The sequence below is a fragment of the Megascapheus bottae genome, chromosome 24 (genome assembly GCF_031878675.1).
Source record: "Megascapheus bottae isolate mThoBot1 chromosome 24, mThoBot2.hap1, whole genome shotgun sequence".
NCBI classification, from domain to species: domain Eukaryota; kingdom Metazoa; phylum Chordata; class Mammalia; order Rodentia; family Geomyidae; genus Megascapheus; species Megascapheus bottae.
This window is the reverse complement of record NC_143532.1, coordinates 24,564,265-24,589,107: the sequence shown is the minus strand read 5'-3', so window position 1 is coordinate 24,589,107 and position 24,843 is coordinate 24,564,265. Positions and strand designations below refer to the sequence as shown.

General features: G+C 37.1%; 1 protein-coding gene across 9 annotated transcripts in view; it reads left to right on the top strand.

Moving 5' to 3' along the window:
• The window catches only part of Cyld (CYLD lysine 63 deubiquitinase), a 72,881-nt gene that overhangs the window by 12,402 nt on the left and 35,636 nt on the right, over positions 1-24,843 (top strand). For 7 of the 9 annotated variants that reach the window (XM_090357656.1, XM_090357658.1, XM_090357657.1 and 4 more), the window contains 3 exons: positions 4,127-4,752; positions 6,894-7,196; positions 9,401-9,506. In XM_090357656.1, the coding sequence (XP_090213782.1) occupies positions 4,249-4,752; positions 6,894-7,196; positions 9,401-9,506 (913 nt within the window). In that variant the 5' untranslated portion in view covers positions 4,127-4,248. The remainder of the gene's footprint in view (positions 1-4,126; positions 4,753-6,893; positions 7,197-9,400; positions 9,507-24,843) is intronic. The other 2 variants (XM_090357659.1, XM_090357660.1) reach the window with 1 other exon arrangement.

The window sequence follows — 24,843 nt, the reverse complement described above, 5'->3', positions numbered from 1 at the left end:
GAATATTCCAGTGAGAGAAGAACATTGGTATTACATATATTACTATAGTGGGAGGAAATATTACCATATTTTGAGAATATTAATGGCCATTAAATTAGCCATTGTTTTTATCTGTAGAGGAGTTCCTGATCAGCTTTCTCTAACAGTTGTAATGAAGAGAAGTGACTTAATATATTTTCAAGTTTATTCTGAATGTATTCTTTCTAAAAATGGGAAAGTCCACATGCTTTTTTAGTTTCGGGATATGTTTTTTTTAAGTGTTTTGTAACCTTTGGTTATTAACTAACATTTGTCTAACATTGACCTTATTGAATCTAAGCTTTTTCTACCTGTATTATTACAAGTTAGCAAAAATGTTCCATTTTTCCTATAGTTCAATTTAAAAATAGTATTTAAAAACTGCTATATTGCCCTCAACCTTTTGTAAACATAGTAGTTATTTCTAATTTTACTGTGGAGGACCTTTCTTAATTGAGTTATGGGAAGCAATTTAAAGTAATTTAAAATATATTGTCCTGTGGTTGAGCTTGGTTCAAAATCAGCCTGGGCAGGAAAGTCTATGAGACTCTTACCTCCAGTTAACCACTAGAAATGCCCAAAGTGAATTGTGGCTCACGTAGTAGAGTACCAGCCTTGAGTAAAAAAGCTAAGACACATACCCAAACTCACAGTTCAAGCTTCAGTGCATGCTAGCATGCACACACACAGAGTCCTGATGCATTATATTTACTAATTTTGTTTTATCTTAGTAATACTTTATTAGCAATAATGGTTTTTATTTTTTTAAATTATGACACTAACTTGTTAGAGAACCACTAAGAAATTGTTGACATATAAACAATTAATAAGATTTAAGAAACCTAATTTTAATATTTGAAGTTAAAGGTTTTTGGAAATTTCAAAACATTTCTTTTGAAAATAGTACCTTAAAATTTTATTTTAGCCAGGTGTGGTAGCTCATGCCTGTAGGCCTGTAGTCCTAGATACTCAGGAGGCTGAGATCTGAGGGTCTCAGTTCAAAGCCAGCTCGTACTAAGAACAAGAGATTCTTATCTCCATTTAACCACTAGAAAATGGGAAGTGGGGAAGTGGCACTGTGGCTCTAGGAGTAGCTCGGCAGCCTTGAGCTGAAGATCTCAGGGACAATGCCCAGGCCCAAGGGCAGGGTGATAGCCTTGAGGTGAAGAGATCAGAACAATGCCCAGGCCATGATTGGCAATATATATATATATATGTGTATATATATATTTCCATATATAAATTTAAATATATCTTAAAGAGAAGCAAAATAATAATTCACTACTTGTACTGGTCCTTGGGCTTGAAGTCAGGGCCTAGACTTTGTCCTTTAACTTTGTGTTCAAGGCTAGCACTCTACCACTCTACCACTTGAGCTATAGCTTCACTTCTAGCATTATTATTTTTAGTTTTTGCCAGTCCTGGGGCTTGAACTCAGGGCCTGGGCACTGTCCTTGGACACTTTTTGTTCAAGGCTAGTGCTCTGCCACTTGAGCAACAGCGACACTTCCAGCTTTTCCTGAGTGTGTGGTACTGCGGGATCGAACCCAGAGCTTTGTGGATGCTAGGTGAGCACTCTACCACTAGGCCACGCTCCCAGCTGCACTTCCATCATTTCCATGGAGGTAAGAATTTCAGGGATTTTTCTTCCTGGGCTGGCTTCAAACTTTAATCCTCAGATCCCAGCTTCCTAAATATCTGGGATTATAGGTGTAAGCCAGCAGTGCCAGGCTATATCTCGCTATTTTTGGATAATAGTTTTTGACTACTTCAGCCTCAGGGATCAATCAAAATGACATATTTGAAATGAAGCCGCAACATCCTTTCAGAGTTTGTGTATTCCCCTTTGTTATTGTGGTCTTGCTTTTTTTTAAACACACAAGTGCATAACATTTGGCTTCTTAGAACTGATTAGAAGCAGTAGTTTGGAAAGCAGCAAGGCCACAAAAGGAGTCTACTGTATACTGCAGGAAACCACAGAAAATGGCTGATTACAAGAGAGAAGTATAGACTGCAGTTCTATAGAAAACAGAGAGCCAGAGGGTGTGACCTAATTTCCTTGTTGAAAAAAATGCTGACATTTTTAAAGCATTGTTATCTCCCCGCCCCCCTCTTCATTTTGGTTCTTAAAAGGCACAGAGCCAAATTAGCTGCTTGGGCACTCTTCAAGGGTTTTGTTTATGTGGTTCCCAAGATGGAGTATCCACAGGTGTGTTATATAAGTCTCTACTGAAGTAGACAGTGCCCTCAAGTGGAATTAAAGTGAGCATATTCTATTAAAAAAAAAAAAAAAAAACCCAAACTGCAAGAAGTCACCTTTGCTTCTGTCCTCATTAAACATTGTTGCATATGTAGCTCACTAATAATGGTTTTAGAAGCTGCCAGAGTTAGTCTGTGTTTGGTAAGCTGTGTGGCTCATTTTGGCTTGTTGAGGGACAGACCTGACAAAGCTTTACTATGATGGAGTACTTTATTACCCAACAATTCTTTCTAAAACAAATACTATTTCTCTGTGTGTGGGTTTGTTGGATTCTTTCATCATTAAATTAGATGAATAAAAGTTTGGTTCTTTAATTTTAAGTGTGTTTTTTTAAAATTGCAAGATTAGAGTGGGTGGTAAGTATGATGGTGCTATAGTAGTGGCTGCCATCAGCCAAAATAATGGAAATTGATGGTTCCATCTCAAAGAGAGATGGAGTGAAACCAAATAGCAGAGATTACACAGGAGCTATTACTTTCAACTAAATATTTAATTAAAATGATGAGTTTCTCAGTTGGAATGAATGAATTTATGTAGCTTTTAATCATAAGCTAAAGTAGGCTTTAGAGGGAAGCTACTTACTTGTGAAAGATTGTTATTTTTGTAAAAATGAAAATTTGAAGCTGGAAAAGAATCTTTCGTGTATTCCTTCCTCTTATATAGTTAAAATTGTGGTGTAAAAATACACTTTAGGTTTGATATAAAGATAAATATTACTATGCTGCAAATGTGTTTCTTTGTTACATAGTCTCAAGTTATGATGCTACAGAATGCTTTTCAAAAACAGTTTTTGCCAGGTGCAGTGGCTCACACCTGTAATCCTAGCTACTCAGAAGGCTGAGATCTGAGGATCGTGGTTCCAACACAGCCTGGGCACTAAAGTCCAAGACACTCATCTCTAGTTAACCACCAGAAAAGCCAAAGTGTTGTTGTGGCTCAAGGTGTAGGGTGGTAACCTTGAGCTGAAGAGCTCAGGGACAACCCCCAGGTCCAGAGTTCAAGCCCCATGACCAACAAAAAGAAAAAGAAAACTAGACCATACATAAATGAGTTGTGGTTTAAGTTTCATATTAGGAATTTTAATTGATAAAAAAGGTATAACACTACAATGTAATTCTTAAAATATATTCAAAAGGCTAGATTATGCCTTTTTTTTTTGCCAGTCCTGGGACTTGAACTCGGGGCTTGGGCACTGTCCTTGGATACTTTTTGCTCAAGGTTAGAGCTCTACCACCTGAGCCAGAGTGCTACTTCCAGCTTTTTCTGTGTATGTGGTACCGAGGAATTGGACCCAGGGCTTCCAGGCGAGCACTAGGCTATACTTCCGGCCCCATTTTTTTTTGGGGGGGGTTCAGTTGTTGGGCTTGAACTTTGAGGCTGGTGCTGTCCCTGAGCTCTTCAGCTCAACGCTAGTGCTCTACCACTAGCTAGCACAGAGCCACTAGACTATGCATGCTTTGTTCAAATATAGTACTTATCTATTTGTTAGTCAAAATTTATTAAAATGATATGTTTTTGAAGTTTAATGTCAAACTACATATCTCTCTCTCTCTCTATCTATATATATGGAATTAGTATCTAATTTTTTTTGCTGGATCTGATTTTATAAATTCAGGGTCTTGAAAATAATCATTACTGAATTTACCATTAGATTTTCTTAATTAAATAGATATCATCACAGTAGACCCAGGTTAACCCTTTCAGGTATTTTTAGAAATATTATGTGTTTTGTGTGTGTGTGTGTGAGTCAATGAGATTTTTTTTGAAGTCTCTAACTAGTTTAAGGTCATGTAGAAGTCGTTTGCTTTGCTTGTTCAACAAACATTTTGATTTGCTGTCTTTTTACAGCATGGCTACCACATTGCTAAAAACATGCCTTGGGACTTCCAGTGAGTTTATCTTTTGTGATCACACAACAGACTTACTAGTGCTTCCATTTTCTGAGTTAATGTTCTGAAGTTACTATCACAATGAGTTCAGGATTATGGAGCCAAGAAAAAGTCACCTCACCCTACTGGGAAGAGCGGATGTTTTATTTGCTTCTTCAAGAATGCAGTGTGACAGACAAGCAGACACAAAAGCTCCTTAAAGTACCCAAGGGGAGTATAGGACAGCACCTCCAAGATCGCTCTGTAGGGCATTCAAGGATCCCATCCGCAAAAGGCAAGAAAAATCAGATTGGATTAAAAATCCTAGAGCAACCGCATGCCATTCTTTTTGTTGATGAAAAGGATGTTGTAGAAATCGATGAAAAATTCACAGAGTTACTGCTGGCAATTACTAACTGTGAGGAGAGGCTCAGCTTGTTTAAAAACAGAAGCCGACTGAGTAAAGGCCTCCAGGTAGATGTCGGCTGTCCAGTGAAGGTGCAGCTGAGATCCGGGGAAGAGAAATTTCCAGGAGTCGTGCGCTTCAGAGGGCCTTTGTTAGCTGAGAGAACAGTATCGGGCATATTCTTTGGAGTAGAATTACTGGTAAGTTTGATGTTTTATCAGCCATTTGAGTGTCCCTGTGTGTATCTATTTATAGGCATGCCAACATATTTATATGCATATCTGCATTTTTCCTCATTGAACACAAAAGTTTTTTCAGAAGTCTTCTGTAACTTTTAATATTCCTACTCCTTAGGATTTACTTTTTGCTGCTATTGCTGCAGTGGTGGGAATGATCGTTAGGGCCTCATAGCTACAAAGATGCTAGCCTAGTGTTTACTTTCTAAAGATGTGTAGAAATGATGTGAAGATGAGATTTGAAAATGTTTAACAACTGTCTGCTGCAGTGGGAATATAGCAGTCAATGGATTTTAGCTCCTTTTTCTTTTTCTTGTTCTTTTTTCTTTTTTCCTGGTGGTATTAGGGGTTAAGCTCAGAGCCTCATTCTTACTAGGCAGGTGGTCTATCACTTGAACCATGCGCCAGCCCTTTTTGCTTTGGTTCTTTTTTGCTATCCTGTCTTGAGTTTATGCACAGACCAGTCTGGACCTCCATCCTCTTGTTTATACTCCCTATCTGGCTAGGATAAGAGGTATACACTACTGGTGTCCCAGTTATTGATGGAGATAGGGTCTTGCCAACATTTTGCCCAGGCTAGCCTGGAACTTTTGATCTTCTCTTACTTCCATAATAGCCAGGGTTGTAAGTATGAGCTACAATGCCTGACAAATTTTAGAAATTTTAACATGGCTCCACCAATTGTAATTAATCACTTCAAAATTACTCATTGTCTTGTGACATTAATTATAGCTTTCTCAGTTCTTAATGTTTACTATTAAATAATGACAATTTAGATCTAAGGTTTAAAAATAAGTTGCAGCAGTCTAACTTGCTGATAAAATAAATGAAAATCATCTTAGAAATTATTTGAACTAAAGCTGGGGTTGGTGGCTCACACCTGTAATCCTAGCTACTCTGGAGGGTGAGATTGGAGGATCAAGGTTCAAAGCCAGCCTGAGACTCTTATCTCCAATTAATCACTAGAAAATGGGAAGTGGGGCTGTGGCTCCAGGGGTAAGGTGGTAGCCTTGAGCTGAAGAGCTCAGGGACAGCGCCCATGCCCATGACCCACAAAAAAAAAAAATTATTTGTACTAAAGCAGACCAAGATTGTTATGAATATTTTCAAGATGAATATTAATTCTCAGGAATTGAAATTTCAGTTACTATTTCACATTCTTGATAAATATATTTCATGCCTTATTTGCCTTTTGATTTTATATTCCAATGTTTTTTGTTGTAAAATTATTGAGGGCCTAACACTAGTTGTGTTGTCAGGTTACTTAGCCAGTGTATCTACAATCTCCAAGTCTACTTTGTCATCTGTAAAATGTCATCTGGGTGTTTTTGTGGAACATTGATACAGGATTTAGCAAAGTGGTTGACCAATAGTAAGTGCTCAATAAATAGAATTAACTTACGGTGAAGTTCTCATGGTGGAACTGCAGTTTGAACTGGAGGCTTTGTGTTTGCTATGTAGGCACTCTCCTGCTTGAGCCATGCTTCCAAGCCCTAGGTTTTCATTTTAGACTGCCCCTTTCTTTGGAAAGTTTTGCCTTTATGTATCTTTTATTTACATGACTTCATGAGAGTATACATAATCCTACCTATTTCCAACTTAGAATTTAGGGTTAAAATTTCATTTTGGACTATGTTCAAGAGAATGAAGTCACGACGCTGGTCAGTTTTCCTCTGGTTATTTTTCTGGTGGGGTTTTGTATTATGCTCTGGCTGCTCTAGACCATAATCCTCCTATTTATGCTTCTTGCATAGTCAAGATGATAGGCCGTACCCAGCTTTTTTTTGATTAAGATGAGGATTCTTTTTTTTTTTTTTTTTCATCTAGGGTGGCGCTAATTCTGACTTCTAAGTAGCTAGGATTACAAGAATCACTGGTGAATTCAGTCCAATTCTTAACAGATTTATGACTTAAAATTACTAGGCAATTTTTTTTCAGATTCTTCCTAAACACCTTATATCCAGTAGCAACTGCTAGTCATATTTTTGTTTCCAAAGAAATTTCCTTGAAACCCCTAGAACCATACTTTTGCCTGTGGATAACCTTCCTTTTCTCTATCCAATCTCTTACTATTATCATTTTTAAATCTTTCTCTTAAAAACTAGGAAGAAGGTCGTGGTCAAGGTTTCACTGATGGGGTATATCAAGGAAAGCAGCTTTTTCAGTGTGAGGAAGATTGTGGAGTGTTCGTTGCATTGGACAAACTAGAAATTATAGAAGATGATGACAACGGGCTGGAAAGTGATTATGCAGGCCCAGTGGACACAATGCAGGCTGAAGTTCCCCCTTTGGAAATAAACTCCAGAGTTTCTTTGAAGGTTGGAGAAACTATAGAATCTGGAACAGTAATATTCTGTGATCTTTTGCCAGGAAAAGAGAGCTTAGGATATTTTGTTGGTGTAGACATGGTAAGAAAATTTTGAATTACATTATCATTGTAAATATATGTACTAATTTTATGATAAATTTAGATACAAATTGAATACTTTCCATATTTAACATGGACTAATTTGGACTATTTTAACAGAATATGTCTTTAGTAGCAGAACACTGAAATGGCACAGGAGTCTAGATACAGAATTACCTTTACTCCTTTTTTTTCTAGTTTAAATAAAGTAGAATAGTGTTCTCAATCTTGAAATTTGTCATATTAAAGCTGACAAGTAGACCACAAAACAAAGAAAACCAAGCAATAAAACAACAACACAATCAAATTAAACCTCACCAAACCCAAATATATTATGTGATACCTTATTTTTTTCATATTATAAAGTTCTTTTTGTAATATGTCTTTTTCTTCTTGTATATTTAACAAATTCTCATCTACTTCTGCTTATCTACTTCTTTTATCTGTTCTGCTTCTAAAGAGTAATGTTAAAAATTACAGAAAATACCTGAGTACATTTAGGAAATTTATATTGCTTTTAGGGAATCTGATTTTAGATTGTCATTCTTAAAAATATTTCTTGAGGTGAAATATATGTAACATACAGTTTTAACTATTAAATATTTTGAAATAAGGAACATTAAATGCAATCTTATTCTCCTATAATCATTTTCCATCTAGATTTGTTTTATCATTCCAAGCTAAAACTTTGTACTTATTAAGTAAATTCTGCCTATTTTCTCTACCCCTTTTAACTGCTGCTCTTTTTTTGTTTCTTCTTTCTGAAAAGTGGAGTCCTATGGTGCTTGCTTTTTTACTTGTCTTATTTTTAATGTTACCTTATATTCATACTTGTTAATAATTCATTGTAGTACATTGAATTATACATGTGGCATTAGGAACATGAGAGAAAAAGAGTGAGATCATTTTTATCATAGATAGAAAACATAGGAAAATTTTTGTTAGTTATAAAGGGGGAGATTCATACAGAATTATTAAACACTAGGATGCAAGAGGAAAGGATATGAGTAATAGTCTTGTTCTCATGGTGGGGATGGTTTTAATAATCATTTCAACCTATTTAGAACCTGAGTAGTTTGGTAGAGGGTGAACATTCTAGCATGTTTCTGTTATCATGTGCTTAGAACTTCCAGAACATTGTGTTACTTGAGATTCATTAGGTGCTAAACAAACATTCATTGAACTCTGTGACGCTGGACCAGAGTAAATCATAAGGCTCCCTTGGGTTTGCTAACAATCAAGAACTTACTAATCAAGAATAATCAGTATTCTTTAAATCTTAACTTAGTGACTTAGAGGAGAAATCATAGGCTTGGAAAATGAAAGGTTGGATAAAGAGGGCCACTGGTTATTGGGGCTAGTCTTTCACTTCAGGGGAGCCCTTCAGACCAGTCCTTTGGCCTGGATTTCATATTTGACACAAGTTATTCAGGCCGTACCTTGAATAGCTTAGACAGTGGCCTAGGAATCATCTTGCTTACCCCTGACAGTATACCTAAAGGTTTGCCGGAAGTTCTTCCCTCAGCTCTGTCCATGCACCATTTGGCTTATACAGACATTTGTTCCAAACACTGGAAGGTTCTAGCAAGTGTACCTTTCTTCAGAGCTTGTTTCTAGGGACATTTAGAGCATACACACATAATGGAGCTCAGAGTAATTGACTAGCCCATCTACAAACAACACTGTACACCTAGTGCAAATGAAATGTTAGGAAAATAACCGTTTTGTAAGAAGTCTTTGTGTACTCAAAAAATGACAAAAGAACACATTTTATGCAAAGAAAGAAAGGCATACAATTGACTTAGTGCTTAGGGAATATAAAGCTTTTATATTTTATCATCAGCTGTTAAGGGCAGGTTTCCACATGAGATAATATGAGCAAAGCTTCCTCTGAAAACAATGTCTTTTAAAACAGCAGATGAGTGTTAGTTCATAGACTAGTATTTATTCAGTACAAAATGTTCAGTAAAGTATAAAGAAACCCACTTTTTTCCTCTATGATTTGCTGTAACTTCATTATTCGTGGTTCTTAGTTTTCTAAGCACAAACAAAAAAATGTGAAGCAAACCGAAATAAAAACCCAAAGCCTTGTTACTATGGTAATTATTTCTAATATTTTCTCATTTTCATTTAGGAAAAATAGTTAAAATTTTCTGATGTAAATTTTATCAAGAAGAATATCAAAGTTTATTATGTAATTTCTAGGATAACCCTATTGGCAACTGGGATGGAAGATTTAATGGAGTACAGCTTTGTAGTTTTGCAAGTGTTGAAAGTACAGTTCTCTTACACATCAATGATATCATCCCAGGTATGTTTTCTTATGTTGCATATATTTATAAAGACTTTCTACCATATATTTTGTTAATGAGAATGTAAAATACCTTTCAAGATGCATTTTTTTTTGGAATTTGACTCTTACATTTGTAGAATTGTTATTTAGTAGAATATCCTTTCTCATCCCTAAATGAAAACAGCAAAAATTTATATTTCCAGAAGTATGTAAGTGTGGGATGATTGATGATGATGATGATGATGATGATGATGATGATGATGTGTGTGTGTGTGTGTGTGTGTGTGTGTGTGTGTGTTCAGATAATAATAAACTGCTACCTGATGGTGTAAGGGATTGTTTTTAAACTAGAAGACTTTAAGCAGAAATTACTTACTTCATTGAAGCTAATTAATGCTGGACAGGAATCTTCAGTGATCACAGATCCTCTCTAGCTTCAGATAGTGTAATTGATCATGCTTCATGACTAGTCAGAAACCAATTATGCAATTTGTTGTTGTATTAGCTTGTACATGCTAGGTCAACACTTTACTACTAGGATATACCCTACGCCCTGAACATTACATCTTAAAAAAGATTCTGTAAACCTCTTATTTTCCTCAAACAACTATTCAATGGCTGCTGTCAGGTAATGGACAGATTTTTAATAATAGCAGCATCAATACTACTATTATTTGCTGTTAGTATCCCCAGTGATAGGCCAGATGGGATGGCCCTGGCAGGAAAAGGCTCCCTAATCCTGTAAGAGTGCAATAAAACTAATAGAAGTAATTAGAGACAGTATTGACATTGATCTTTCTGTAGCCAAGTATGTGCTAGGCTCTTAGTAAGATGATTTGTATTTTTATACTTCCTTTTCTGTTTGTTTGCTTTGGTGGTATGTCCTTGTGCTACGTTACTAGCACTTGAGCTGTGCCCCAAGTCCTTTTGCTTTTAGTTTATGTTTTCAGATAGGACTTATGCTTTTGCCTTGGCAGGCATCTGTCTATAATCCTACCGCTAGTTCTTTTTTTTTTTTTTTTTTTTTTTTTTTTGCCAGTCCTGGGCTTGAGCTCAGGGCCTGAGCACTGTCCTTAGACTTTCTCAAGGCTAGCACTCTACCACTTGAGCCTCAGCACCACTTCCGGCTTTTTGCTATGTATGTGAGGTACCAAGGAATCAAACCCAGGTCTTCATGCATGCTGGGCAAGCACTCTACCACTAGGCCAAACTCCCGGCCCCTACCGCTAGTTCTTAAGTAGTTATAAGTTCAGGCCTGTATACCACATCCAACCTTATTTTTGATGATCTGTAAAAGGTAAGTTTTAATGATTACCATTTTGCTGATAAAAGACTGCACCTCAAATAGGGCTAAGATTGCTATAGTCCAAATAAGTGATTGAGGCAGAATTCAAATCTACACCAGTTTTTACTTTCAAGCTGTGCTCTTTTTAGCACCCCTCTCCGAACTAAAAGTTCTGTGTGTGCTCAGACAAGTAAAAATCTGCATAGAAAACATACTTTTCAGTTTTGCATATTTGTGAATATTGTTTCCATGGAGATGTATTTTGTCTCTAATTCTATACAAGCTGAATTTTTACAGTAGCAAGGATCACAGATGAACAGGCAGACTAAATTGGTTTTCCTTCTGTGTTATTCCACAGAGCACTCTTCTGTTTCCTACAGATCATTGAAAGCCCCCAGTTTCTTTTGTAAAAATAAAAAGTTAACTTTAGAGTTCCTTCTAGACTATAATATGTCCCCTTTTTGTTGTCCTATGATGGGGCAAGACACAAATGTTTAGTTTACAAGAGTAGGAAAGCTTTTTAGATTTTATTTTTATAGTCAAAGTGCATTCATTTATTTGGAGGTATAGGATTCAAATGATAGTTTTATTTCAGTTTTGCTTTGGAAAACTCAGACCTACTTTGCTTTTCTTGGTTTCTTTTAAAGCCAATTTTTAATTTCTTCCCAATTGGATTTCAAGCTATTTTTTGTTTCCATTTAGAAACAAATGATTTATACTCAAGGGAAAGCATAATATGCTTCATATTTTAATGAAGTCTTTTTTTTTCTATGTATGTGGTACTGAGGAATCGAACCCGGCTCTTCATGCATGCTAGGCAAGCACTTTAACCACTAGGCCAAACTCCCAGCCCCCTATATGCTTCATATTTTATTTAGCAGTGATATTTAATTTACTTTTTCATGCTTGTTTGTAGAAGTAACACAATTTATGATTTTACGAATCAAAATTCCTTTTAATAATAGAATGAAGCTATTACTTAAAAAGTATTACTATTATATAGAATATGCATTTCTTTTAGGGGATATAGAAAGAAAGAAAAATTCTTCTCACTTGGAGCTTTCATTCTAGTGAGTAGAGAAAGAAAATAAGTAGAATGTATGTTCAGTTAGATGGTGAATAATAAACAAGGTAAGTGAAAGGGAGAATAGTGCTGAAGGGTGAGATTTTATTCTATTTCATGGGCAGTTATCTCAGTGAGCCTCTGTAATAAGACATTTGAGCTTAAACATGAAGAAATTGAACAATACGCACATAGATTCCAAGAGAGGGCCCATGGTTACAATCAGTTGTTGAACAGTATCAAGAGTTCCTTGATTGTAGCCATCAGCGAGAAAGTGACAGCAGAGTGGGAACTGGCACAGGTGGAGCCAACTGAGTGCTTCGACAGGTTCTTGGCTTTTATTCTTTTTTCATATATTTTTATTGTAATTAACATAAGGTTACATTATATTCACCAGATAAAGGTACATTACTTCACAAACATTGATACCCTTTCTCATGTGTTGGTCCCCATTTTCCTCCCCCCTAACCCCCACCTATCATCTTGTTTTCTCCCTTTCCCTATCCTATTTCAAATAAGCATATATACAATATATCAGATAACAAGGTGAAATACTGTAACAATATGAGATAACCAAGGGACAGCAAAAGAGATTAGAGATAACATTAAGAACAACAGTCACTCATTATATGGCTTTTGTTTCTATATCCTGGAGGTCCTTTTGTTTAGTGTCATATTATATGGCCTATGTATCTAGGTTTTGTTCTATTGTATATCTCTGCTAGGAGAGCCCAAGGTTTCTACTGATTATGACAAATGAGGGAAACCATTAAGCCTATGTTCCTTTGAGTCTGGCTTACTTCACTTAATAGGATTTTTTCTAAGTCTTTCCATTTCCTTTCAAATGAGGGTGATGTCCTTCTTTCTGACAGCAGCATAGAATTCCATTGTGTATAAATACCACATCTTGTTGATCCACTCATCAACTGAGGGGCATCTGGATTGGTTCCGTGTCTTTGGTATGGTAAATAGTGCTGCAGCGAACATTGTTGTGCTAGTGCATTTAGTATGTCCTTGTTTCTGGATGATTAGGTGAATTCCAAGTAGTGGAATTGCTAGGTCATAGGTGAGCTCTATGTTTAGTCTTTTTTTTTTTTTTTTTTTTGCCAGCCCTGGGCTTGAGCTCAGGGCCTGAGCACTGTCCTTGGACTTTCTCAAGGCTAGAGCTCTACCACTTGAACCTCAGCACCACTTCCGGCTTTTTTCTATGTATGTGGTACCGAGGAATCGAACCCCGGTCTTCATGCATGCTAGGCAGGCACTTTAACCACTAGGCCAAACTCCCGGCTATGTTTAGTCTTTTGAGGAACTGCCATTCTGCTTTCCATAGTGGTTGAACAAGTTTGCACTCCCACCAACAGTGTAGTAGGGATCCCTCCTGGCCACATCTCCTCTAGCATCTGTTGTTATTAGATTTCTTGATCCTGGCCATTCTAACTGGGGTGAGGTGGAATCTTAGAGTTGTTTTGATTTGCATTTCTTTTATGGCCAGAGGTATTGAGCATTTCTTCATGTGTCTATAGGCCAGTCTTATTTCTTCTTCAGAGAAGACTCTCTTTAAGTCTTTGGCCCATCTTTTAATGGGATGGTTGTTTCTTTGGAGATAAGTTTTGGAGTGGTTCAATTTTTTGAGCTGTTGATATATTTTAGATATGAGGCCTTTGTCTATTGTATGGTTAATGAAGATCTTCTCCCACTCTGTAGGCTTTCTAGTTAATTTGCTAGCTATGTCCTTTGCCATACAGAAGCTCTGCAGTTTAATGCAGTCCCACTTATCCAGACTTTCTCTGATTTGTTGTGTTTCTGGGTCCTTATTAAGAAAGTTTCGACCTGTGCCAAGGAGACCTAGTGTATCTCCTATTCCTCTTGTATCTGCTTTTTCCTCGAGGTCTTTGATCCATTTGGAGTTAATCCTGGTGCAGGGTGACAAAGAAGGATCCAACTTTAGTTTTCTGCAGGTGCTTATCCAGTTCTGCCAGCACCACTTGTTGAAGAGGCTGTCTTTCTTCCATTCTACTTTTTTTGGCTCCCTTATCGAAGATTAGGTGGCCATATCTGGGTCCTCAGTTTTATTCCATTGGTCTTCAGGCCTGTTCTTGTGCCAGTACCAAGCTGTTTTTGGTCACTATAGCTCTGTAATAGAGTCTAAAGTTTGGTATTGAAATTCCTTCTACGCTGTTCTTTCTGCTAAGAATTATTTTTGCTATACGGGGTCTTTTATTATTCCATATGAAATTTTGGATTGCCTCTTCTATTTCTTTAAAGAATGACATTGGGATATTGATGGGTATTGCGTTGAATTTGTAGATAGCCCTTAGCAAGATTGCCACTTTCACGAAGTTAATTCTTCCAATCCAGGAGCATGGAAGGTTTTTCCATTTCCTCAGTTCTACTTTAATTTCCTTTTTCAGGGTTTTAAAGTTTTCATCATAAAGGTCCTTTACATTCTTAGTTAAATTAATTCCTAGGTGCTTTATTTTCTTTGAGGCTATTGAAAAAGTTGTTGCTTTCCTGATTGTTGCCTTGTTCCGCTCATTGTTGGCCTATAGGAAGGCAGTTGATTTTTGAGGGTTAACTTTATACCCTGCTACCTTGCCAAAGTTTTGAATCAGCTCAGGCAGCTTTGGAGTGGAGTCTATAGGGTTCTTTAAATACAGAATCATGTCATCTGCAAAGAGGGAAAGTTTCACTTCCTCTTTCCCTATTTGGATCCCCTTTATGCTTGCTTCTTGCCTTATTGCTCTGGCTAGGAATTCTAATACTGTGTTAAAGAGGAGTAGAGAGAGTCTTGTTCCTGATTTTAGCGGAAATGGCTTTAGCTTTTCTCCATTAAGTATAATGTTAGCTGTGGGTTTGTAATACACAGCCTTTATTGTACTGAGAAATGTTCCATGGATTCCTATTTTCTCCAGATTGGCTTTTATTCTTGAAGAGTTGGAGCCACAGATGGGTTTTGAGTGAAGGACAGCTTACTTTACTTCCCAATTCGAAATTATGGATGTGATTATATTCTATCTTCCTCCCTCCCTCCCTCCCTTCCTACCTCCTTACCTACCTTCCTTCCTTCCTTCCTTCCTTCCTTCCTTCCTTCCTTCCTTCCTTCCTTCCTTCCTTCCTTCCTTCCTTCCTTTTTCTTTGCCAGTCCTGGGGCTTAAACTCAGGGCCTGATCACTGTCCTTGGGCTTTCTCAAGGCTCGAGTTCTACCACTTGAGCCACAGCACCACTTCCAGCTTTTTCTGTGCATGTAGTACTCAGGAATTGAACCCAGATCTTTATGCATGCTAGGCAAGCACTCTACCACTAGGCCAAATTCCTGGCCCAAATGTGGCTATATTTTTAAGAATAGACTGTATATAGGACAGAAACAAGAGGCCTTGTGAGGGATTGGCGCAGTTTTCCCTGTTGAGTGATGATGTCTTGGATTGGGATGGTCTGATGAAGTGGGTGAAAAGTGATTTGGAGGATAATTTAAAGAGAAGTAACAGATTTGTGTATGGCTTGTATATGGGATTTGGGTAGGTAAAGAGAGAAAGCAGGGAGAGGGGAAAGATTCCACAGTTGGACTGAGTACTTGTTAAGACTGAAATACCTATTAAACAATTTAAATTGACTTTACATAAATATTATAAGAATACTTTAATTCTTATGGTGAGTAGTAGTGTTGAAATTTTTCATAGTTAAGAAATTTATTATGGATATATTTGTAAAAGGATACATAAAAGCATTATCCAGATTAAGAAATAAGATATAAATAGTAACTACACGTGTATCTTTTTTTTATGATTGCAACTCCTATCATCAGTAACCACTATTTTGATTTCTTCAGTGACAGTTTTTTTTTGTCTTTATAGCTTAGTCTTGTATCTAAGCCTAAATATATTATGTAGTTTAGCTTTTTTCCCCTAGTCTTGGAACTTGAACTCAGGCCCTAGGAACTGTCCCTCAGCTTCTTTTGCTCGCTCTACCACTTGAACCACTGTGCCACTTCTGACTTTTCTGTTTATGTTGTTCTGAGGAATCGAACCCAAAGCTTCATGCATGCAGTCTACCACTAAGCACATTCCCAGCCTGGTTTAGCCACCTCCTCCTCCTTCTCCTTCTCTTTCTTCTCCCCCCTCTTCCTTCTTCCTCTTTGCCTTCTTCCTTCTTCCTTCTGTCCTGGGGCTTTAACTCAGTGCCTGAGCACTGTTCTTGGACTTTCTCAAGGCTAGAGTTTTACCACTTGAGCCAGAGTACCACTTCCAGCTTTTTCTATGTATGTGGTACTGAGGACTCGAACCAGGGTCTTCATGCATGCGAGGTATCACTCTACCACTAGGCCAAACTCCTGGCCCTCTCTTCTTTTTATACCTGCTATAAATAGAATCATATCAATTGTTCATATATTATTTACATCATTTGCTTAAACTGTATTTTGATATTCTTTTGTGTGGGTGAGGGTATTGATAGCATCTGCTGTCACTGCCACATGATCTGTTATGGTTTAGGGATCCATTCTGATGATAACATGCATTGGTGTTTTGGGAGCTTCATATCTCCAGCAAGTGATTCTGATGAAAATTTCTGCTACTCTAATGACTGAGAAATGGTATCCCAAGGGGATTGTAATTTATAGTTCTTAATTACAAGTAGGGTTGATTTCATTTCATATGTTTATAGCACATTTGTGTTTTCTTATATTAAACACCTGTTCTGTCTTATGTTTATTTTTCGATTGAGTTGTTTGTTGATTCAGAGTCCTCATTTTTAACATTTTCTTAAAATACTTCTAGCATTTTGTTTTGAAATTTCAAACATACAAAAAAGTTGAATATTTTTATATTGAGTATCCCTATACCTACTACCTAGATCAATCTCTCTACACATCTCTTGTAATATCCCAGTCATTTGGGGAGACCTGAATCCTCTCAGTAACAGAGTCACCAGCACTCAGTGAATCGAGCTAGGAGTCATTTTAATAGCAGCCCAGCAGCTACTCTCTTCCTGAGGACTGATAGAGAGCAGCCCGGCGATTCAGTGGGGCTGAGCTTTTAAAGATAGACACTACATGCAGATGATCAAAATTACACACAGGTGATCGTCATCGTATGACATCACCTTATGATGCCCACAGTCAACCACAAGGATGGAACCACATACAGGTGATCAAAACCACACACAGATTGTTGAGCAGGTTAAACATTTTTACAAAACAAAAACAGAATTTGGTAGCTAAGCTTGCCAGGTTATTGCATCCCAACTCCTTCTTTGTAAGTCATCAAGTCTTTGATAGAAGTAAGACAGTAGGCCAGATCAAAGCTATAGTGACTCAAGGCTTCCACAAAAATGACATGGGCCTGGAGTGTAGCCAGGGTTGGCCTAGCATGCACGAAGCCCTGGGTTCCATTCCTTGGCACCATATACTCAGAAAAAGCCAGAAGTGGTGCTGTGGCTCAAATGGCAGAGTGCTAGCCTTGAGCAAAAAATGCTCAGGCCCTGAGTTCAAGCCCCAGGACTGGCAAAAAAAAAAAAAGATTCATGCCAATTGTCATTCTCCTGTTTCCTCTCATATTTTTCTTTATTCTATCCTTCATTATTTATCAAAAATGACCCTGGTTCCTTCATTGTTGGAATGATGGGGGAAGAGTCATCTTCTGTAACTTCTTCCAGATGACTCGGGTATTGACACTTTCCTTTCTATCCAGAAACCTATAGCCTTAGCCTATTTTTGCTAATCATTGCTTTAACACTTTTCACTTCAGCTTTTGTTTTCATTTGAAGTCTTGAAGCACTAGATACAGTCCATTGCCTTGGGGTCACCTATTTTAAAATAGGCAATTTTTTCCAGTCAGAATTTTTTTCTTTTTTTAAATTGTGATTAATACATTATATTCATCAGATAGAAGGTGCAAAACTACAAACATTGATACCCTTTCTTATGACATGGTCCCCATTTCCCTCCCACCCTCCCCCCGCTTATCTTGATTTCCCCCCTTCCCTATCCAGTTTCAAATAACCAATTAAGCACATATAAAATATATCAGATAACAATGTGAAATATTGTAACAATATGAGATAACCAAGGGATGGCAAAAGAGATGAGAGATAACATAATACATTAAGAACAACAGTCATTCATTAAATGACTTGTTTCCTTATCCTGGAGGTCCTTACATTTAGTGTCATACTATTTGGCCTAATGTCTCTAGATTTTGTTCTATTGTAAATCTCTGCTAGGAGATCCCAAGGTTTCTACTGATTATAACAAATGAGGGAGACTATTGGGCCTATGTTCCTTTGAGTCTGGCTTACTTCACTTAATATGATTTTTTCTAAGTCCATTTCCTTACAAATGGGGCGATGTCGTTCTTTCTGACAGCAGCATAAAATTCCATTGGGTATAAATACCACATCTTGTTGATCCACTCATCAACTGAAGGACATCTGGGTTGGTTCCATATCTTTGGTATGGTAAATAGTGCTGCAGTGAACATCACTGTGCTAGTGGATTTAGTATGCCCTTGTTTTCCAGTCAGAATTTTAACTCTTAGAGAACCTTTGAACTCAAAATGACAGTTTTTCCTTAATGCAAAAATTACAAGCACCATCCCTGTCCCAAGAATTCCAGACTAGCATATGCCTCTTAAAAGAAATACATTCAATTAGAAATAGTGTTGAGACCAAATTACATCACATAGATAAGCCTTTAAAAAACAACAACAACAACAAAAAAAACCAAACCAGTCCTGGCTTAAACTTAGGGCCTGAGCACAGTCCATAGGCTTTCTCAAGGCTAGAGCTCTACCACTTGAGCCACAGCACCACTTCCAGCTTTTTCTATAGACGTGGTACCAAGGAATTGAACCTGGGTCTTCATGCATGCTAGAGAAGCAGTCTACCACTAGGCCAAACTCCCAGTCCACAGATAAAACTTTTTTTAACCGCTTTTAAAGTTTCCTAAGGGGTGATTTTAGAAATACCAATCACATCATACACATCAGATCTCCAGTGTCAATCTGCAATTAAAAAATTAGGTTTAGGTGAACCATCTTCATGCCAGCTTATTCTTTGCCACCATGTGTGGCCTTCTTCTAGGGCCTGTCCCTTTCTCTTGATATTTAAAATACCCAAGCAGTTTTAGATGACCAGAACAATGTTTCCAATATGAGTAGACTTTCACGTTTCACCAGTTTTCCTAGGTTCATACAGAGACCAAGGCAAGCCACCAAAGTAAGTGCAGACTGCCTGACACCCACAGAGCAAGTTAACCCTAGTTGTAAACATTCCATGATGGGTCCAGCCCAAGAGCCCTCATGCCCCTTGACCTAGACTTTTTCATTAGCTTTTGCTTCCTTATTTAAACCTCATAGAAACCCAACTCCTTTTTCTAGCTCAGACACACCATCTCCAACTCCAAGAGAAGGCTGTATCCCTCCCTGCTCTATCTCAATAAATAGTCTTCCGCTGTGCAAGATCAAATCTGACCTGTTTCCTTCCTTTCTCCTTCATTTTCCTAACAGTACTTGACCCCAGATCCTTAAAAAGCCTTTTAAATGCTAAAACCTGATGTTCTTTTTGGAACTAAACTCACCCACTTAAGTTTTTTTCAGAAGATTTAGTGTCTGGAGCCAAAAATGCTGGCCTATTGTCAGGTCCTATTACCTGTGGGAGACTAAACCTAGACACTATCTCCTGCTGCAACTTCTTAACACCTGATCAGTTATCTACAAAGACAAGCAAATACCTTTATCCTCATTTCCCTGTCCCTACCTCTGTGAAATCTACTTCCCAAAACTCTCCAGGCAAAGTGCTACAAGCTCTTAAAACTCCTGGAAGAGGTTGTTTTGCTATTTACTCACTGGCAGCCCGCATACCCTAGTACCAAGGCTATGCACAAAATTTTCAGGTGGGGAATAAAGTAGGTTTGTGACAATAGCTGATAAAGCTTGGTTTCACGTGGGTAATTTGATGTGCTTGTTGCACAAGTTGTTTTCCTAATGCACAAGAAATTAAAATGCTTGGATCTTCCAATGTCTTCCAACCTGAAGGCTAATGTTCTACCTTCAGGTTTTCATCTCAGTAAGCTAGTAATTTTTCTTTGTGGTGTGTGTGTGTGTTTATCTTTGTGCTCAAAGCTAGCACTCTACCAGCTTGAGCCACAGCACCACTTCCAGCTTTTTCTGAGTAGTTCATTGGAGATAGGAGTTTTAGGAACTTTCCTGCCTAGGCTGACTCCATGATCCTCGGATCTCAGTCTCCTGAGTAGCTAGGCTTACTAGAGTGAGCTACTGGTGCCTAGCTTGTGCTATGTTTTAATATCGGCAATACTAGCCTCCTTTCGTCACCATTCTGAATCTTCCCAGCCTACATTCGTCTTCTAAAATCCCCCCCACCCCGCCATTACTAGGATTTGAACTAAGGACCATGCACTTTCTCAGCTTGCTTGTTCAATTGGCTAGCACTCTTATCACTTGAGCCAAGTATCCAGCCAGGTTTTTTTGTATTGTTCCTTTCTTCTAACTTTTGATTCTCATCAATCTCCCTGCTATAGTTCACTCAACAGTGCCTACAAATAGTTGTTTTGTATATTTTATCAAACTTTATTATTGGTAGGAGAAATGGACTGGTAGGAGCTTACTCTTTTATAGCACTTATAATTTTAAATATAAAGACATTTATATATTGTTATATATTTATTATATATGTTATATATTTATATGTTATATTTATTATATTTTCAATATTGATAATACCTTTATAAAAAGGAGGTCCTTTTAGTCTAAGTCAAAAGTTGGGATACCTTGCTCTTGGGGGACATTTGGAATGTCTGGAGACATTTTGCTTGTAATATCTGAGGTGGCGAGGTACTACCTGGATCTATACTGGTTTCTAGGGAGAAGAGACCAGCTGTGCACAGGGGAGGCCCTACAACAAAGAAGTGTCTGGTTCTCAAAGTCCACAGAGCTGAGTTGAGACATGCTGTTCTAAAAACTTTTTGGAGTTATGCTAATTTTATAATGATAATTTGCTGGGTGGCAAAGGGAAATAACCTTATGAAATGTTTTCCTTCACTATTTACGTATTCTTGCAGGGTGATCAATTCTGGCTAATAGTATTTCTCCACAGTTATGTATGGAAATGTACTTTCACTTCATTTAACAAATCAAATATTGTTTAGAAGTTTCATTTTATTTTGAGGGGTTGGGTAGGAAATGTCTGAAGGGTATTTTTGAAAGCTTAAAACCGAATCGCATTTTAGGTTGAATGTACCTATCCTTTTAATCTACCACAATTACATTTCTTTGAATTCCACATTTTACTTCATCGTAGTACTTTGGGAGACTGAAAAATCAGTAGTTCAGTATTCTCAAGAAAGAAAGCGATATCTGAACTGTTAAGTTGGTTTATTGATTCTGTTTTTTCCTGTCTGTTCCACAACACACTGTGAATCTGTCTTTCTTTCTTTATATTTTTCCACCTTACAATTTAATTTGAAATGTAAATTATCTTGGTCCTGAAGTAGCACTTTAAAGAGTAAAGAAGAGAAAAAAAATGAAAAAAACCAACCGTATCTTTCTGTGATTGAATTGGATGTAACCTGACAGGGAATTCCTCTTTAGTAATATCTATTCTAAGAACATTTCTAATTATGTTATATTTAAATATTTGTAAAGTATTGAGATAATTTAGCTAATGGCTGCACAGGAGTCCCTTGTTAGGCACTGTTAGGCACAGTAGGATCTTCTGCATCTCAGATTGTCATTGACATTGTTGCTGGTTCAGATCAGTGATGAAAAAGGAAAATAATGCTTTTTCTCCTTTCTTTTAAAGCTTGATATTCATAATCCTTGAATAGGAGTTAATTAAGAATGATACCAGTTTAGTAACATAATACATAAATTATACTTATTTGCCAACAAAAATAAAGCTTACAAATAGACTATAAGAAGTAAAATTGTTGAAATGAAAATTAATTTAGTTTATTTGAATGCGCCTTATCCCTATTACATCTCATCATTAACACTTTTCTTGAAGGGAGAAAAAGAATCATAGTGTTTCCTTTAGTTCCTTAGTTTCTTTTTTTTGTCCAATTACCATCATTTGTGAGACAAAATTAATATTTCCAGTACTTAAGAAACATTCTTTTTTGGAACAGTTGAGCAGCTGGTGAGATTAGGAAAGAAGAATTCTCAATTGCTTGTTACTGTTGGCTTCTGGATACCTTTGCTGAAAAGATGCAGGAATCTGTACAAATGCTCCTCTTTCCTTATTTCTAAGGCTTAAAAACTTGAAAACATTTAATTTGACATTATGTTCAGGGTCTTGATGTTATTGTGATGAAGTCACAATTACATTAGTCAGTTAGTGCCACCTGCGAGTTACATATTTTGCTTTCCAAACTTCTAATTGTGGAGTTAGGAGTGTACTACTTTGTTTTTCATGTTAGACTAGGCAGTTCATTCTTACGCAGATTTGATTTGATTTTTAATTTTTTATTGCTATTATATAGGTGATGTACAGTCGGTTTACAGTTACATAACTCAGGTAATGAGTACATTTTTTTGTGTGTGGGGGGGGGTCATGTGGCTTGAACTCGCCCTGGGCACTGTCCCTGAGCTCTTCAGCTCTAGGCTACCACCCTACCCTTGAGCCAAGCCCCACTTCCCATTTTCTAGAGGTTAATTGGAGATAAGATAAGGTCCTTTTGTGCCCGGGCTGGCTTTGAACTTTGATCCTCAGATCTCAGCCTCCGGAATAGCTAGGATTATAGGCTTGAGCCACTGTGTCCGGCTATGAGTACATTTCTTTTTGGACACTGTCATCCCTTTCCTTGCTATCTCCCAGTTGTTTTTGTTTGTGTTATACAATATTTTTATGCCTTTATACTTCATGAGCCTTTAAAAAAACAGCTTTGTGCAATATAGCTGACACAATGGGCTGCACATTTAAAATATGCAAACTGGTAAGTTGGGGCATATGTTTATATTCATGAGACAGTGACAACAGTTAAAATGGTGACTACATCCTTGCCCAACTTGGACATCTATTGATCTACTTTCTGACACTGTGTATTTGTTCATTTTTTTCCAGAATTGTATATTTGTAGAATAATTTATGATATACTTTGTAAAAGTCTGTTTTCATTTTACTCAACTGTTTGATTCATCTCTGTTCTTATTATTGATGGAAGTATTCCAGCTTGTTTCTCTATTCATGTACTAATGGAAATTTAGGTTGTTTCCAGGATTTTATTATTAGAAGTAATGCTGTTTGTCAGGAAAAGTTGTATACAAATCATTGAATGGACATAGGCTGTCATTGTTTTTGAGTCATATGTAAATGAGAATGGTTATTGTAGGTGATTTTTATAAGTAACCCCAAATTTACCACAATGTCTTTCCAAAGTGATTAAAGTATTTTGCATTCCCAGAAAGTTCATTTCCTTTTATGTCCTTGTTATGCTCTTTTCAAGTTTAGTTGTCATGCATATTTATTGGCATCTTATTGTAGCTTCAATTTCTACTTTTCCCAGTGGCTCATCATGTCAACCATCATTTCATTCTTTTTTTTTTTTTTTTTTTTTTTGCCAGCTCTGGGCATTGTCCTTGAGCTTTCTCAAGACTAGTAGTGCTCTACCATTCGAACCTCAATACCACTTCTGTGTATATGGTACTAAGGAATTGAACCCAGGCCTTTGTGCATGCTAGGCAAGTACTCTACCACTAGGCCACACTTCTGGCCCCCACCTTTTCATTCTTACTTGTTGGTTATATATTGTTCTAGTGTAAACATTTCTGTGTGGGTTTTTGAATGAATGCAAATCTTCACTTTTCTGACATAAATGTTCAGGTGTGTAGTTGCAGATCATGACATATTTTCATGGTTAAGTTTTAAACAAACTCCTACAGTTCTCCATAATGCTTATACTATCTCATATGATCACTGGCAATGCATATAAGTGATACAATATTTTCACATCCTAATTTTCATGTTAAATGTTGTGGGATGATTGATCTCTGACTCCCAAAAGACTAAGATTACAGGCTTGGGCTACTATGCCTTTTTAAAGAAAAGTCCATGATCCTGTTTGAGTTAATTTTATAGACAAATGAAACTTAAATCGAACTTTTTTCATTTTGAACTTATGGATATCTAATTGTTCTAAAAACCATTTGTTTAAAAAAGGTTTTTCCCCCATTACATTGCTTTTGTACATTTATCAAAAATAAGTTGGAAGGCTGGAGGGATGGCTTAAGTAGTTGAGCTCCTGCCTAGTTAGCTTGAGACCCTGAGTTCACATTCACATCCTAGTCTTCCTCTCTCTCTCTCTCTCTCTCTCTCTCTCTCTCTCTCTCTCTCTCTCTCTCTCTCTCTCTCTCTCTCTCTCTCTCTCTCTTTCTCTCTGTCTGTCTGTCTGTCTCTCTCTCTCTGAGTCTCTCTCAGAGAGACTTTCAGTAATACATTCTTTTGTGGGTTTATTTCTTCATCTCCATTCCATTCATTGATTTATGCGTTATATTCCTCTGATAATCCCATACAGACTCGATTACTTTAGGGAAATGCTAAGTCTTGCTAGCAGAAATGGATTCTTCTTGGTTTATTTTTATCTTGAAAAATTATTAGCTATTCTAAATCTCTCTTCACATATACTTTACTGTGAGATTTTTTTTAAATGAGAATTGTATTAAACCTGTGTATACTTTTAGGAGAATTGATGTTCTTTGGCTAGGGAAAGATGACTTTTATTAAGGTTTCTTTAGTGTGCTTACAGTTGTTTCTAGGTTTCTGACTTCTGTAGGTCTTAACTCTGGGTTCTATCTACTATCTACCTACCATCTATTTATCTATCTATCATCTATTTAGCAAATGTAGGGAACTCTCCTCCATGTCATTCATTAAGTCAAATATTCCTTAGCAGGCTTAACTTTCTCTTCCCACCTTCAGAGTTGTTGTTGGGTGTGGAATTTGAACTCCGGGCCTGGGTGCTGTCCCTAAGCATTTTGTGCTTAAAGCTACTACCCTACTA